The sequence below is a fragment of the Colletes gigas genome, unplaced genomic scaffold, assembly GCF_013123115.1.
Source record: "Colletes gigas isolate AHSC1104 unplaced genomic scaffold, ASM1312311v1 Colletes_gigas_Sc00004, whole genome shotgun sequence".
Classification (NCBI taxonomy): domain Eukaryota; kingdom Metazoa; phylum Arthropoda; class Insecta; order Hymenoptera; family Colletidae; genus Colletes; species Colletes gigas.
Genome location: NW_025106633.1, coordinates 8,001,937 through 8,017,510, shown reverse-complemented (window position 1 = coordinate 8,017,510; position 15,574 = coordinate 8,001,937). Strand labels below are relative to the sequence as shown.

Genomic DNA, 15,574 nt, shown 5'->3' with positions numbered 1-15,574 from the left:
TAACATTAACGTTTTATTCGTACGTTAAACTTGTATACCGATCGTAATTTGACTAGAGCAGTATAATTATGACAACCGGAGAACACATGTTCGAGAACCAGAATATCTTGTTAACGTGTTTGCTTTGTTAAGAAATCGAATCACGATGGATACCAAGAATTTTGAAATCAGATTAATTAACGACGAAAAGGCAAAATATATTTATATAATTCACCGTTGTGTTATTTCATGTTAATTATTATCTTATCGGTTTTAAGTCGTGTTTAATTTCAAACGACACGGGAGTTGTTCTTTTTTTGTTAAATTCAATACATTACGAACTCGTCGAAAGCACTTGCGAATACTAATATAATGTATTGTAGGGAAAGGGTCTCTTTGCTACTCGTCCATTTAAAGATGGGGATGTAATTTTGGAGGAGAAACCTATAGTTTGTTGTCAGTTTTCTTGGAATTTAGAATATGGATATTTAGCATGCGACAACTGTTTAACACCTTTAGAGACTGCGGAAGAGAATGTACATAGATTAACAGAAAATCCAGCAATTATTTTACCTCATGCAGAGTGTTGCGAAACGAAAAAAGATTTAATTACGGAATGCCCAGAGTGTGGCACAAAATACTGTAGTATCGAATGCCAAAACGAGGCTTATTCGAGGTAATATAAATTGATTAAAACAGATGAAATAATTTAATTCTATAGTTTATTATAATTTTAGATATCACAGTACATTATGCTTGCACGCAAGAGAAAAATGTGAATCTCATCCGCTTGCAAAATTAAATGACACGTGGAAGCAGATGCATTATCCTCCAGAATCAGGAACGATAATGTTACCAGCCAGAATGGTAGCTCTTGTTAATCAAGCCAATAATAAAGAGGATATTCTTTCTATCTTTTCGCGATTTTGTCATTGCGCGATCAACGATATACAGCAAATTACGCACAAGTTGTTGGAAGAGAAGTTCATCGGTCAGATCGACGTACTCAGAGAAATGATGCAAAAAGCTTTAAACACCCAATTTGTATCGGATGTACGTGATTTCATTGCAAATCAAAGAATGTTGTATCATGATATAAATAATTTAAGTTTTCGATTTACAGTGGTTTACACCACAAGGTTTTAGAAGTCTGCTAGCTTTGATAGGTACAAATGGCCAAGGAATTGGGACTAGTTCGTTTGCGCGTTGGGTAAAAAATGTATCCGCATTAGAATTGCCAAGAGGGGAAAGAATTCGGGTCGACAAATTAATAGACCATATTTACGATGAAATGGAAGAAGGTACTGTATTCTATAAAGTATGGATTGTAACGTAACCTTTTATACTTTAACAACGCTTTTACCTTTGCAGCTATAGGTTCCTTCTTAAACAATGAAGGCTCCGGTCTTTATACTCTACAGTCAACAGTAAATCATAGTTGTATACCAAACGCAATTGTAGAATTTCCTTACTCGAATAACGTATTGGTTTTAAAAGCAATACGCGATATCCAACCCGAAGAAGAAATATGTATAAGCTACCTGGATGAATGTGATCTGGAAAGAAGTAGACATTCTAGACAAAAAGCTCTATGTTCTATGTACTTGTTTCTTTGCCACTGCAATAAATGTTTGTTGCAAGCCGACGATCCAGATTTAACGTCTGAAGACGAAATAGACGAGATGTCTAGCTGAAAAGGTGTATACGTATAATTGAATTTATTATGTTCGTACATGTTTTACTGTATACGATGATAAATTTGCATTCATATGTCTCTATCTTGTCATTGGAACAATGTATGTACTATACAGCGATGACTTGATGGCTAGGCACGCCGATTGGCCGTAGCTTAATAGCGACGCCTGCTCTCACACGTCATTGGCTGAGTCGCTCGCAGCTACAATTCGTACAGGAACAGAGTACGTGACGTCATAGTACAATTTAGTTTGTGGGTGCCTAGCCAACAAGTCATCTCTTGGTAGTATGTACTTGCTATATCAAGCGAATTTCAAACTGTCCTCCGCTGACTCGAAGTCCCCTGGCGGGAATGCGAGGAAAGTAGAAGGGATACACCTGTTTCCACGTACCATTGAACTCTGGTTCGCTATTCGTCGAGGCATTTACACACACATTTGAACTGCCCGAGAGCAAGGGAGAAAGATAGATAAATGACTCCTCTTGCTCCTGTGTCATCCCGCTGGACTTCAAGTCAGCGGACCACAGTATACAGATTATAAAAATTTATACAGGTTATCTTTTTATCACGGAATGTAAATATCGAACTTGTAAACGAAATACGGAATAAAAGTTTTACACATCAAATTATTTTATTTATAAATGATCATTTTACAATAAAATATTACATAAATTTTATGCATGAATTTTTATTCCATAGAATAAAAACACAAGCATTATGGCTTCGTCTCAGTGTACGTATATGACACATTAATTTTCGTTTAATTTATCTAGTCTGATCGTACAATTTTTTTTACTTACATAGAAATGTAATGATAAAGTATAAAAGTTTGATTTCGTTACAAAAGCACTTCACTTATTTATTTATTCTATGTCAATTTTAAATATATTAAATCTTAAACCTTGTAAAAATCGATCTAAAAATTGCACATATATGTATAACTAGATTTGACTAATTTTAATAAAAAAACATAGCAAATATAACAATTTTCTAAAATTCAGCAACAATGGGATTAATGAGCATGCCAGGCTAGGCATTTGTTAATAATTATGATCTAATAATACAAATATACATCATTTAAACATCAAAATTGTCAATTCCTATGAAGCTTAAATTGGTTTTTGCCCGATACCATGAAATTTGATATGTAATTTGGTACGGGCGAAACGAGTACTTTTTTTTCTATTAATTTTTTTAAAAATGTAACAATGTTGTGGCTACGAAACTCCCACCTGGAATACAAAACAATTACCAAAATATAGCGTACTTATTTCGAAGAAAAAAACTACTCACGTTACACTGATTTTTTCACTTGGCAGTTTTGTTGATAGATCTTTGTGCACCCAAGGTACATCTGGTGCAGTTATGACAAGTGATTCTAAAGTAGGAGTGTCATCGCCGAAACACTGTTCCGCGTATTTTTTCCGTTGTTTATGTTGAGTGAAATCTATACCTGTACTCCTAGAAAACGAACAAAGTACACGATTAGAACATAATATTTTCATTTTGTTAAACCTATTTAAAGTAAATATTACTTGATATCAGGATCAGCATCCATATACTGCACAGTTTCAGAAATATTTTCCGAATTCAGTGCTCGTCCGTTCCTCCTCCACAGCATCGCAGATAACGATTTAAGGTTTTTCCCCATTAAATTGAAGGGTTTGCTTTTCTGGTATCCCATACTGTGTGCTATCGCTTGCGTTACATTTGACAGAACATTTTTTCTAGTACAAAAAAAATACTTGTCGCCGACGAATAAAGCCATATAAATAGGGACACTTTTTATAGGCTTTGATGTCAGAGAGATATACATAACGTCATCGTGCATGGTTATTTTCACATCTATTTTCATGTTTAACGTTTTGAAATAGTTCTCCATAGAATTTTGAATGTTTCTAATCGTAGGATAATTTGCAGATTTATTAAAATTCAATAACTTGTAACTATACCATATCCTTCGTGTGTTATGCCAACTTAAGTCTAAAATATTATATTATATTACATAAACATTATTCTCAATCTGCAAGTAAATGAAAAGAACCAATAAGGAATAAATATTACCAATTAACTGCAACGTTCTTAAGCGTTCTTTTAAATCTGTATAACGGAGGTTCTACAAAGATAAAAAATAAAATAAGATTTACATATAATTCTGTATATTTCAGCGTAAGACTTACAAGTGTCTCAATCTTTATAAGCTGGGCTACATTAGGTGACGTAAAGCTCTTGCGATGTTGAATTAATTTGGTCTTTATATCGGTCCATGATGTTTCAGGAAAAATTGGCATTACTGTTAATTGCAGGTCCTCGAACTTAAACCTTTTAATTACACATATTATTTGCCGTTGCACTTCAGTAACTGTTACTGGAACATCAGGAAACAAATTTTTTTTACTTTACACAATTTCAACACATCGCACGTCTTAACGTAACCTTTACAAATTGAAGAATTTTTAAGGAACTAACCCACTGACATTATGCAGAGCAAAGATGAAATTCGATTCAATTGGAGTATGACTATAAAATACCGCCAAACGTTCACAGAAGTCTCTTTGTGCACCTATTGGATACTAATGCAGTACGTTGCACACGCGCATAGCACGCGCCGCCTACGTTGCTCACCATTTCCCGCCTAAAATGACAGTTATACCGTAGTTCACGAATTCGGCGACAGAGGGACGACACATAAGTAAGAGGGGTGGGCAAAGAAGGCCGCTATGTTTGCGTAAAAATTTGCTTGTAGATTTCAGATTTAGTGTAGTTGACGATATGTATGTGTAATTTATCACCTTTCGGTCATCTTCCCATCTCTTCTCGTGCTATATGAGAGAAAGAGAACATGACCCGTATATTCCTGGATGCGATACGGGGTATCTAACGCTGACCTTTATCTATGTATACAGACGATCTATACGTATATGTCAATATTAATTTGGCTGTTGGAACATAGGGACACTATAATTTGTCTTATATTGATCTTCGACGATATCTACGTTCTATTATGAGATGCGGTTTATTTGCCATGACCATGACCTTGCGATCCGGATCAAAAGAAGATCCCAAGAATGCACGCTGTACAAATACGCACAGTTGCCTCTCGAGTGACACGTTATGTACTTTCCTCCATACGTGCACGTTTACTACCCGATTTGCATACGACCAAAGTAAAAAGAAGACGAGAGTAGACGCGGGACGAGAAAAATCAGTGTGCCTCGCGTGTCCTTTGTGCGAGGATTTCGAAAGACTGTCGATCAGTGGTTTTTGTCGCGGCTGGCCGGCATATCTTGTACTATAAAAGCAAACGCGGATAGCCCTCGTTGTCCAGAGTAGGAGCGAGAATTTAATCAGGATGTGGATACTGTACGTGGCATTGGGTGGGTGTCGCGCATTGCGTTCGGAGTATTTTTTGAATTGCGCTTTGTGCAACGTGAGCCCAAAGTGTCGTAAATTTCATTAAAAACAATGAAAATTGTACGAGCTACAATTTAAGTAAAAGTGTCCCCCCAATTTCGGTGATCTAAGGAGGAAAAAGTATCTTCGCAAAAATCGTCATTTAATCATTCATTTTCGATCGCAGTTGCGTCGTGCGGAAGCGTGATCGCGTTTCCACAAAACGACAACTTCTACGGAGTGGATGATTTTGTTTTCAACGAACCTATCACGAGACCATCGCACGTTACTTACGCCCCTGTGACACCCACCACCGTTGCAACAACGACAACTTCGGAAAATTCTGACGCCGCGATCCAGGCGTGCATCAACAGTTGCCAGGTGAATGAAAATTAGAACTATAACAACAATTTTTTCAGTTCTACTGATCGCTGGCATATTGATAATTAAGTTTATCGCGCAAGTTCAAAGTTCTCGCTGCACAAGATAGCCCGGTGACAGAAAATGGAACACGATGCTCGAAGTGTACAAGCGGTGGCAGATTCAATATGGCGTCAATATCATCTCCCTCCCAATTAACTAAAAAAATGTATTATCTGAGTTTCCTTAATGTTATTTACATTATCGCGTTAAGGAAACTCTTCGATTTATTCCTATCTATTCGAAGTCAAGTATTTTTATACGTAATTGCCCCCGATTAACTCGAATGGTCTTCAAATGCAGTTTATACGCATCTTGCTAGAAAAATTATTTTTCGAGCCTATATTCTGCGCGCGATTCATCGTATACCAGGCATTATACTGAATATTCCAGTCGTTAAAATGATGTTGACCTTCGATCTTCGCGTCTCCACCTAAAATAAAAAAAAAAATACATCAGATTGTGTCGTCCTTGAGACCGAGCAAGCTTTGGAAGGCAAACGAATTATTCAGGCAACTTGTTCGCGAACCTGATCTTGTACAGAATTAATCGAATCTTCAGACTACCTCGGAATATAACCCGATTTGCGGCACGGACAACGTGGTGTACTCCAATCCAGGAAGCTTGGGCTGTGCAATGCAATGCGGCAAAGGTAAAAGTTTTACAGTAGTAGCCATAAAGTGTAAATTTTAATTTTTAAATTCATGGTAAATTTTGGCGGGTAAAACATTTTTTAAACTTTTGGGGGCCGATTTGAATTCGAAACGTTCAGGACGATTTCTTTTCTCGGAGATGCAACAGTTGAAAAATTAACAACATCTTCTTGCTTGCAGACATCAAGTTGAAGTACTACGGAATGTGCGGTGTGGCTGACAGAGGTTAATTCCTGGCTGGTCTGACTGGGATCGCATACTTCACCGTCGTCCATTTATTGTAACCCGTTTTCACCGTCATGGCGGTCGTTTTTATGTAAATCTGAAGAAACTGTCCTCGATCATGGTTTTATTTTACCACCGACTTCACCGTTGCCTTTCATTTTGATATATGAGTAGAAGCGTTACTAGGAATTAATGAAATTAGTTTATTAGTTGTCCGTCTTATACATTATATTAAATATATATAGGAGACCGAGAAAAGTTTTGCAACAAAGGCACGTGTTTCTATAAGATGTTGCAAAGTATCGGTTGTTCGCTACACGATGTACTGCTTTCAAAAACAATAAAGTCACTCAACGTGTCATAGACGTCGTTCTAGCGTAAGGGGTTAATGCAGTCAGAGTATGGCGTATTTCCTTTCACGAGTAACGAATACTTCTAGATTTGTTTGTAAACTAACTTCTACGTGCAAAAGCTAGATTACAAACGAATCTAAACATTTTTATTCGTCATTCGAGAGTGGAAATCGACTCTGGTCGAAGGCAAGTCGATCGTCGTCGAGCAGGGCGGCGACGTTGAAGCGGGACGCTTGGTCAGGCAGCGAATGATTAACCAAGGGACGAAGAGGATGCGTTGTTGTCCGCCCATCTGACTCTCCGAGCTACTTCGAAGTTGCCCCCGTGAACACCGTAGAGATGCCTGGCCAAAACGCTGGCTCTGTCCTCCTCTGCTCGTATCGCTGTTCGTCTGTATTGGGCCACCGCTAACAGGCAGCCGACGATTAGAATAATTTGTACGATCAGCCAGAAAATCAGTAGACTTAGGGCGAGACTGGCATCGACGCAAAAAAGCCCGTCTATAGAGGAGTCTGGGAACACGAGGATCGATATACAATCACCCGGACGTACGGAAGAATCTCTACCACAGAAAACAAGGGGGTACGGAACAAAATGGAGGAGAGGAACTTCCCCTGCTCGGTGATACTCACTTCCATTGGTGATTAAGACGGTATCTGGTGACCCGTTTTCCCTTGACGATAAACGATCCGCCGACGACGGGACGGAATTTTGAACGATTATGGAGAGTTGCAGCGGTAGCTCTTCAGGGGTCACGTCTTGAGATACCTGCGTCACTGTGGCGTTGTAAGGGGCACCATTTGGTAGCCCAGTCTCACGTTTTCTTCTTCCATAGGAGAGATGACCGCCTGTACATTTGGTCTGTAACGCGCAGGGTTTTGAATACAATTTATTTGAACCATATTCAACGCGGCAGGCATTGAATCCTCTAAGTATCGAGGGACTTACAGGAGTACATTCCTCCGAACAGAATCGAACGATCACGTTGAATCTGACCAGCTGACTGTTGGGGAACTTGAAGGCGGTGAACGTCGAGGTCAGAGAACGACCATCGCGCGGGTCTTTTGCCAAGGCAGGGAAGGTTGACGAGTCCGTGGGGCAGCCGACTTCGTCCAGAAGTAGGAAGGAGGCGTCACCGGAAGCGCTGCTGGCGACTAGGTGTCCGGCGATGATGTCGTATGGACCTTCGAGCAGAAATTGATCACCACCCGTTACATTTATGGAAATCACTCCTCGTCGATCTTACCATTCGCTGGACTTAGCTGGATCTTCAAAGTGAGCTTCTGTCCCAGGTGCGTGACGACCGCGTCCTTTAAGTTCTCATCCAGGATCCTCATAGTGACCAACGGCGCTTGCGACGAGGCGTTCACGATGGTCGACGATATCGGTGGCACTCCTGCGCTGAACACACGTAATTCGAGCGGTTTGTCGCGTGGAAACAGAACAGAAAAGAGCTACAAACAATGTCTCTGGACGATACAGCTAAATAATCTTTTTTAAACGTTTCAACGGCTAAGTATGACTTTTATACAGAAACATTCTTTTCAGGTGTTCGGTATATGCGTTCCTACTTTGGATCTAAAAAGCTGAAGCTCGAATGGACGGTGATGTTTCTCGGTTCCGGGGGCTCGTGATCGTTCAACGAGCATCCAACCCTGACCGCCTGATCGCCCAGTCGCTGAACTATGGGGTTGAACTGCACCACGATCGTCGTCCAAACCAGCGGTCGTGTTCTGCAACATCCATCATTTTAATATTCAAGACTGTCTAGTCCGAGATCCAGCGTAGTTCTAGATTAGATTGTTCACCGATTTCGATCGTCGATGGAAAACGCGGGATTCAGGCCACACTTGGGCATCAGCTTGCGTAGATCTTCGGCGCGAGGCAGCGGTAACGTTAACGTGGTTCGATTTGACCCGTAACCCTGAACGCCGCAAGTCTCCGCGTGGCCAGTTGCATAAACTCGACCGAAGAACGCGTCGTTCGTCCTCAGCTCGATCGTCATCGCCGTATCGTTGCATCGTACCTTCACTGAAACATCAAAATTCGTATTAGTTTTAATAACAACTAATCCTTGATCAAAACAGAAGCCATAGACGTAGCCAATTATTCTACAATTAATCGTGTGATCCAGTTGCAACTGGTTTAGTTGTGTCGTACTTAACACACTATCGGCGGGAAGGGTATTAATACCTTTTTCATAAACTGGCGCCAAACGCAGGTCGGGTATTGACCATCGATAGTGTGTTAATTACTGTTTCGCTAAAGATTCTCTTTTAAAAGTGTTGCAAAACAAATTCTATTATTATACAATAATAATAAAAATTCTGGTATGTACAGCAAGGGTGTCCTTGGCTACCCTGATGATTGTATGAAAAATTGTTAAGTTCGTGGCTCCTGTAACAGTATCGTTGCACGATACTCACGGTCCAGACATGGTTCTCGTTCTTTGTAAACGGCGTTCGCGGTGGTGATCAGCGAACTGACGCCCAGGCCGACCGTGTCCTCCGAGTGCAACAGGCACAACGACTCGCCGGATGAGTTGTCCAGAGTGTAGCCACGGCACACGAAACCGTCCGCGCTGAGATCGCACCTTCTCTCGCACTGAATTCAACCGACACGGATCGATCTTGCGTCGCGGGCGAATTCTTGCGAAAAGAGACGGAGGTTCGTTCTTACCTGCTTCGCGTCCAGGTTGGTCAGGGCGACGTCCGAATACGGTAACGTCGTGTTTCGAAACTCCGCGTAAGAGCAGTACTCGCGTTTAGCTTGAAAGAAGAAGGAGACAAGATCAGATGCGATACCAGTAAATTGTAATCCCTATTTTGATTCTAACTCGAGTGCCCCTAACAGAAGGCAACCCTGTGTACTGAGCGTCGATTATTCTTTGCAGCAGTACGCTTGGTAATACCTATATCCTTTTCATCGACCAAAGCTAGGGATCACGGTTTTCAACGTCTATTTAAATCTAAAATTTTAAGAAATGTAAAGTAAAAATTGGCAAGGAGGATCCTTTGGTAAACATTTACTATTGTATGGCTTCGAGTTCATTTTGAACCTTTTGTTACACTCACACACGTTCCGACATTGGTCACGAAGATATTCGTCCCTGTACATCGAGACTCTGTAGGCTTGTGGTCTCGTCCCCCTCTCGAGCAACGACAGGGTACATCTGCCCATCGCGTTGTTGGCAGAAAGTGGCCTCGTTGTCCGAAATTGTGCCGACTCGCAGCTTTTACCTGCGACCAGATCGATTAGGATTAATACCTACAATAAAACAATGTATTCTTATCTTTATTTACTAAATAAAAAATTTGGATCATCTATGATCATTTAAATAAAAGTAACATCAACCTTATGATTCTTTGCTCGACGAGCATAATTTAATATCAAAGACTGCCGTCAGCCATCTGTCTCCCCACGAATATATCAGCAATAAATTTAAAAATGACGTAGAATTACGTAATCGACGATCAACGATAGATTTTTAAATGATGTAATCAGCTGGGAACGTGTTGATTTACCGAATCGAATCGACATTCCAATTGAAAGTGTTTGAAAGAAATTCATGCTTATTTGAGACTACAATGAATATGCATACATTTTCATGCACTTCACCATACGTTGGAAGCATTAAAATTGTCGAGGAGGCTCCTTTTGTGCAGTTTTACCATAGTTCTTTCGTTGCTTCAGTTTTTCGTAATTTTTTAATATCTTTATACAACTGCTTTTTGTATCTTGAGTAATTTGTTTGCAGTCGACCTTTTTTTTATCATCAGAAATAACAAAAATTTTACGTATACTTAAGATAAACATCGTGACAAATTTCGAGCATTTGTTTCCTTGGAACAAAATAATTCGTTCGTAAATAAGTTAAGGCGGGAAAATATTATCGTGTGACATGGAAACAATGGATTCCCGCCATAATCTTACTTTTCCCGCCAATATCTTACTTTTCCCGCCATAATCTTGCTTCTTCTGCCATTATCTTACTTTTCCCGCCATAATCTTGCTTCTTCCGCCATTATCTTACATTTCCCGCCATAATCTTGCTTCTTCCGCCATTATCTTACTTTTCTCGCCATAATCTTGCTTCTTCCGCCATTATCTTACATTTCCTGCCATAATCTTGCTTCTTCCGCCATTATCTTACTTTTCTCGCCATAATTTTGTTTCTTCCGCTATTATCTTACTTTTCCCGCCAATATCTTACTTTTCTCGCCATAATCTTGCTTCTTCCGCCATTATCTTACTTTTCTCGCCATAATCTTGTTTCTTCCGCCATTATCTTACTTTTCCCGCCAATATCTTACTTTTTCAGCCATAATCTTGCTTCTTCCGCCATTATCTTACTTTTCCCGCCATAATCTTGCTTCTTCCGCCATTATCTTAATTTTCCCGCCATAATCTTGCTTCTTCCGCCATTATCTTACTTTTCTTGCCATAATTTTGTTTCTTCCGCTATTATCTTACTTTTCCCGCCAATATCTTACTTTTCTCGCCATAATCTTGCTTCTTCCGCCATTATCTTACTTTTCTCGCCATAATCTTGTTTCTTCCGCCATTATCTTGTTTCTTCCGCCAATATCTTACTTTTCCCGCCATAATCTTGCTTCTTCCGCCATTATCTTACTTTTCCCGCCATAATCTTGCTTCTTCCGCCATTATCTTACATTTCCCGCCATAATCTTGCTTCTTCCGCCATTATCTTACTTTTCCCGCCATAATCTTGCTTCTTCCGCCATTATCTTACATTTCCCGCCATAATCTTGCTTCTTCCGCCATTATCTTACTTTTCTCGCCATAATTTTGTTTCTTCCGCTATTATCTTACTTTTCCCGCCAATATCTTACTTTTCTCGCCATAATCTTGCTTCTTCCGCCATTATCTTACTTTTCCCGCCATAATCTTGCTACTTCCGCCATTATCTTACTTTTCCCGCCATAATCTTGTTTCTTCCGCCATTATCTTACTTTTCCCGCCAATATCTTACTTTTACCGCCATTATCTTTCTTTTCGCGCCCCCCCGCCAGTCATCGAGATCGTACTTACCAATCTGTATGCATTTTTCGTAACATTGGTTTCTGGTGATCGATTGTGGCAAATGAAACGCGCCTGAATCGATGAACACTGCTCCAGCGTTTCTTTCCACCTGCCAAAGGCTCTTTCGTCTGCAGGTTGCTGGAACTGATCGCAATAAGTATCATATTATTAGTGTTAACAATCTGCCAGCTACAAGTTAGGTTTCACGGCCTCGTCGTTACCTCTTACGCAGACTCGATGATAAAACGTCGAGTTGGCTTCCGGCACCAGTTCGTCATCTTCCATCTCGACGCTGTAACAAATGCTTCTGCCGAAATCTACGACGAACGCGGTACAGTTTTCCCTCTTGCATCTGAAACTCAGAAGACGACGATGCCAGACGAGAATGGCGTATGTACATATTCCGCCCTTTTTCCTAACCTCCTCTCATTTTTCATGAAACTTCTGGTGCAAAGAGTTAGAAAGAATGCCTTTATGCGATGTGAATTGTCGACAGTAGCGACAAAAAATAAGGTACATGTACACCAGTGTTTCATCTCTTTTTTAAACGTTCCAAATGTTTCTGAATTCTATTACTATACCTCTCGAAACAAGGCTTGGTGATCCCATTCGAGTTTATAGAGCTAAATAGAACCGTTTGTGATTTCACGGATTCTGGCCTAATCCCGCCAATTTTTTCCCAAACGGGGTCCGAACACGTTTCTTGGGACTCTGGAACGAATTGTGAAGAAATTCGCGATTATTCATTCGTCTCTAAGGTTCGTTTTAGATCCATTTATACCCACGTAACGTAAATAACGCGTAACAAGTTTTAATTCATTTCTAAATTAACCTCCCTTTGCCCTCCATTCATAAATTGCATAAAAACGAAGGAAGTTGTACAAAGAAGTTTTTTATTTTTCAACAGTATATTTTGGGGTTCTAAAACATTTTAAGGTATCTCATTATACATATCATTCATCGAATCAAGTTACCAACTATAAACAAACAAAGTTCTACTTTTAATCTACAGATATCGTTGTCTCTGTTCGATCTGTATTGCAGTTTTTTGTTGCTTGTTTACATCTAGCGATCGCTCGGTGAATGGACTTTGTTTACGTTTTGAGAATACACGATACCATTTTAAGGTTAACTCTTTTTATTGGGGATGGTAATTACATGGAGTACAGACAGAATGTTACTATTTTCAATTTTTCAGATACGAAATCCACGCCAACGAGACGAATTTCCATCGAGACGATTCTTGTATTGGAAAGTGAAGTTACACGAAGTATTATAGATTACGAAAACTGAATAGAACTGGTGACAGAACAATGTGTGGACCCCTAATATAAGATGAATGTATGGAGACGTTCGTCGTGGCTCGATACGTGGGTGTAAATGGATCTTTGTTCGATTGATCCTCACCGGTCGACGCGATAAACCCGCAAATCGAGATCACAACCGCGAGACGCGCGACTATCGACATGGTCGATTATCGCTTCCCGTCCGCGTGGCCGTTGAGCGACGAGACTGTGCCAAGGATTAGCACGAACTGTTATTGTTGATCGTCCTGATGTGTGACGCGGAACGCTTATGTAACGACGCTGCACCTAACGTCGACGAAACCGAGAGAGCTGAAATGCCATCCGAAAACTCGGCCTAAAAATTCGCGAGAACAAGCAGTAAAGAATCGCCCAGGAGGTTAAGTCACAGTTTCGAATTTTGGTTTTCGATAAGTCGATGTCACGTCGTGTTTCCAACGGAAAACGTAGGGAATTAACGAGACAGAACGAAGTCGATAACGACAAGCACGTTGTTATCTCGCGTTATTCTTTCCTATTTTACCAAGTACTTCTCACGAGGTTAGGTTTTACGATCACGTTCGCCGCACTCTTTTTCTTTTGATTTATCTCGTTCGTGACGTGTTATTAAAACTGCGTGCGATACGAACGTCGAATAAAATAAATAAAATCGTTCTTCCTGTCCACTGTTCACGCGGCTCGTCGTTTTCCATCGACCGATTTCGCGTGGCTTCGATTTATTTACACCGCCCGTGGACGCGATGGCGCGACAAAAGGTACGAGCGAGTTGCGAATTCGCGGGCAACTGACGAGCCGCGGAATGTGAGTAGAACTCTGCCTCGTTCACCTGCATCCTCGTAAAAAAAAAAAAAGAAAAAAAGAAACGAATGGGAGCGAACGAGCCCGCTCCCGCGCGCGTAACGATGGTCCACGAATAATCGCGGTATGGTGTAATGCGTCCGCGAGCGGACGGATGTCGCGTAAATCGCCCCTATTCCAACGAAACGTGATTTTTGCGCAGACGACTCGTTCGTATCCTCAGATCGTACCAAATGAACTTCCATTGTTTAAACCATTCTTAGCGTTAAGATAGGTTTCTTAAATGAAAAATATTACAATCATAATAAAAAAAAGACAGTTAAATGGCTGTTATAATGTGTCAGACATTATTGTTTACTCATTATAATTAAAAATAGCTACTGTGTTACGAACAAAAGCAGTGAATGTTATTAAAATGAAAGAATGCAGTTTTAATGAAAAAAGATTTAGAATTTTGTATCGGATCAATACATTTTATATTAATTTTTATATTTCGGTTTAGGAACAACCTTCAGAATCGAGGCTCGAGCCGTGCATCGCTGTAATTGGACGATCATCGAAAGGGAGAGAGCGCGAATCGACGAAATGCAACAACGGAACCGCGATTGGTGGACGTCGTCGGGACGCTGGTTGATCGACGAAGGCTTGGCCGGTGCTCGTAAAACTGTGACGCGGCGATACGAGACACGCCGGTGGCTTTTCACGTTGCATCGATGTTTATCTCGCCTCGTCGACTATTTCCGTTCGGTTACGCGTTACGCGTTACGGGGATCCGTGCTCCATCGTCCCCCGTCGGTGTCTTCGATCCTTTCGCCTCGTCGGATTTACGAGAACGCGAACGCGACGACGCGCTCGGCTATATGCACGCGACCGGGACACGCGATGACGTCGATGCTCGACACCCGACGGCGGCGTCCTTCGGCTTACATAATCGCGATTTTGCATGCACAATTTTTTTTTTTCGAGTGCACGATTCGACACGCTTAACGGCATTATCTTGGCCTGCGGTCGACTACGGCTCGAGCGAATCATTTCGAGTAATGGTTTATAGCTACAACTTCGTTTATCGAAACAAATTACTATTATTATTATTAAATAATGCATTTTAACGGACATTATATGTACACGAACCAACAAACAATTACTAGTTTACATTTTGTTTAAATTAGAGGTTTCTTATCAGGCTTGTTGGAACAAAATGGCGGGGAATTATCATGGAAAGCAATGAAACCGGGTATGACGCGAATCAACCCTGATTAGGTAAACGCTAGATGATCATGTCAATGCTCACATACGTAATAGTTCTATTCTGATTTATGGATTAGGATCTGTTTGAGTTTCTGGAGAAATTTCGTTTTCAAAATGTGGTCGATTCTGCGCAGAGTGGGTCAAAATGGCGGAGTGCAGGTCACGCGCACGGTTTTGCGCGCCAAGGACTCATCGGTCGATCGCTTATCGTACGACCTTCGCCAGCGGCTCGGACTCTGACTCGTCATCGAGTAATTACCATTCTATTGAACGACCCATAACGACGTTCGTTGATTTTTTAGCGCAAAACGAACAATGCCCACGGGACCAAGAAGTTTCTCCGTTGGTCAATCCGTTACTGGAAATTGTAGGATGAACAGTAGAGTTGAGATCTATTCTAGGATCATCAAAGTCTGTCTAATATTAATTCCAACGCAATCCTGGTCATCAGTTCTATGATGG

At 40.8% G+C, this 15,574-nt stretch overlaps 4 protein-coding genes across 6 annotated transcripts; 2 read left to right on the top strand and 2 right to left on the bottom strand.

Moving 5' to 3' along the window:
- Positions 1-73: 73 nt before the first annotated feature.
- On the top strand, positions 74-2,057 carry LOC122405305 (SET and MYND domain-containing protein 5). Its single transcript, XM_043409952.1, has 5 exons — positions 74-190; positions 363-655; positions 717-1,032; positions 1,103-1,280; positions 1,351-2,057. Exons 1-5 carry the CDS (start codon positions 146-148, stop codon positions 1,671-1,673), a joined length of 1,155 nt encoding a protein of 384 aa, XP_043265887.1. The 5' UTR covers positions 74-145; the 3' UTR covers positions 1,674-2,057.
- A 609-nt stretch (positions 2,058-2,666) lies between these two features.
- LOC122405367 lies at positions 2,667-4,264 on the bottom strand. The gene is made up of 6 exons (XM_043410051.1): positions 4,145-4,264; positions 3,856-4,043; positions 3,740-3,791; positions 3,211-3,658; positions 2,969-3,136; positions 2,667-2,907 (listed from the first exon to the last, which is right to left on the bottom strand). The coding sequence occupies exons 1-6, from the start codon at positions 4,152-4,154 to the stop codon at positions 2,769-2,771; spliced, it is 1,005 nt and encodes a 334-aa protein (XP_043265986.1). The 5' UTR covers positions 4,155-4,264; the 3' UTR covers positions 2,667-2,768.
- Positions 4,265-4,767: 503 nt separating this feature from the next.
- On the top strand, positions 4,768-6,845 carry LOC122394903. Its single transcript, XM_043392112.1, has 4 exons — positions 4,768-5,052; positions 5,256-5,449; positions 6,050-6,140; positions 6,322-6,845. Exons 1-4 carry the CDS (start codon positions 5,028-5,030, stop codon positions 6,369-6,371), a joined length of 360 nt encoding a protein of 119 aa, XP_043248047.1. The 5' UTR covers positions 4,768-5,027; the 3' UTR covers positions 6,372-6,845.
- LOC122394902 lies at positions 6,679-14,409 on the bottom strand. 3 transcript variants are annotated; one of them, XM_043392110.1, is made up of 14 exons: positions 14,374-14,409; positions 13,170-13,403; positions 12,344-12,473; positions 11,984-12,114; positions 11,772-11,906; positions 9,794-9,958; positions 9,399-9,487; positions 9,146-9,323; positions 8,528-8,750; positions 8,291-8,452; positions 7,966-8,120; positions 7,668-7,903; positions 7,352-7,580; positions 6,679-7,231 (listed from the first exon to the last, which is right to left on the bottom strand). In XM_043392110.1, the coding sequence occupies exons 2-14, from the start codon at positions 13,228-13,230 to the stop codon at positions 6,972-6,974; spliced, it is 2,154 nt and encodes a 717-aa protein (XP_043248045.1). In that variant the 5' UTR covers positions 13,231-13,403; positions 14,374-14,409; the 3' UTR covers positions 6,679-6,971. The 3 variants fall into 3 exon arrangements, with proteins under 3 accessions (XP_043248045.1, XP_043248044.1, XP_043248046.1); XM_043392109.1 differs by lacking the exon at positions 14,374-14,409 and having other exon boundaries at positions 13,170-13,837; XM_043392111.1 differs by lacking the exon at positions 14,374-14,409 and having other exon boundaries at positions 6,679-7,126; positions 13,170-13,837.
- Between the last annotated feature and the right edge of the window lie 1,165 nt (positions 14,410-15,574).

Coding starts and splice junctions, on each gene's coding strand:
- LOC122405305 (XM_043409952.1), top strand. CDS start 146: ATGGATACCAAGAATTTTGAAATCAGATTAATTAACGACGAAAAG. Junction 191..362: donor GATTAATTAACGACGAAAAG/GCAAAATATATT, acceptor AATGTATTGTAG/GGAAAGGGTCTCTTTGCTAC. Junction 1,281..1,350: donor TTACGATGAAATGGAAGAAG/GTACTGTATTCT, acceptor TTACCTTTGCAG/CTATAGGTTCCTTCTTAAAC.
- LOC122405367 (XM_043410051.1), bottom strand. Junction 3,659..3,739: donor AAGAACGTTGCAGTTAATTG/GTAATATTTATT, acceptor ATAATATTTTAG/ACTTAAGTTGGCATAACACA. Junction 2,908..2,968: donor AGTGAAAAAATCAGTGTAAC/GTGAGTAGTTTT, acceptor TTTGTATTCCAG/GTGGGAGTTTCGTAGCCACA.
- LOC122394903 (XM_043392112.1), top strand. CDS start 5,028: ATGTGGATACTGTACGTGGCATTGG. Junction 5,053..5,255: donor GATACTGTACGTGGCATTGG/GTGGGTGTCGCG, acceptor TTTCGATCGCAG/TTGCGTCGTGCGGAAGCGTG. Junction 5,450..6,049: donor CGTGCATCAACAGTTGCCAG/GTGAATGAAAAT, acceptor TCGAATCTTCAG/ACTACCTCGGAATATAACCC.
- LOC122394902 (XM_043392110.1), bottom strand. CDS start 13,230: ATGTCGATAGTCGCGCGTCTCGCGGTTGTGATCTCGATTTGCGGGTTT. Junction 9,324..9,398: donor CCAACCTGGACGCGAAGCAG/GTAAGAACGAAC, acceptor GGTTGAATTCAG/TGCGAGAGAAGGTGCGATCT. Junction 7,581..7,667: donor GTTCGGAGGAATGTACTCCT/GTAAGTCCCTCG, acceptor TGCGCGTTACAG/ACCAAATGTACAGGCGGTCA.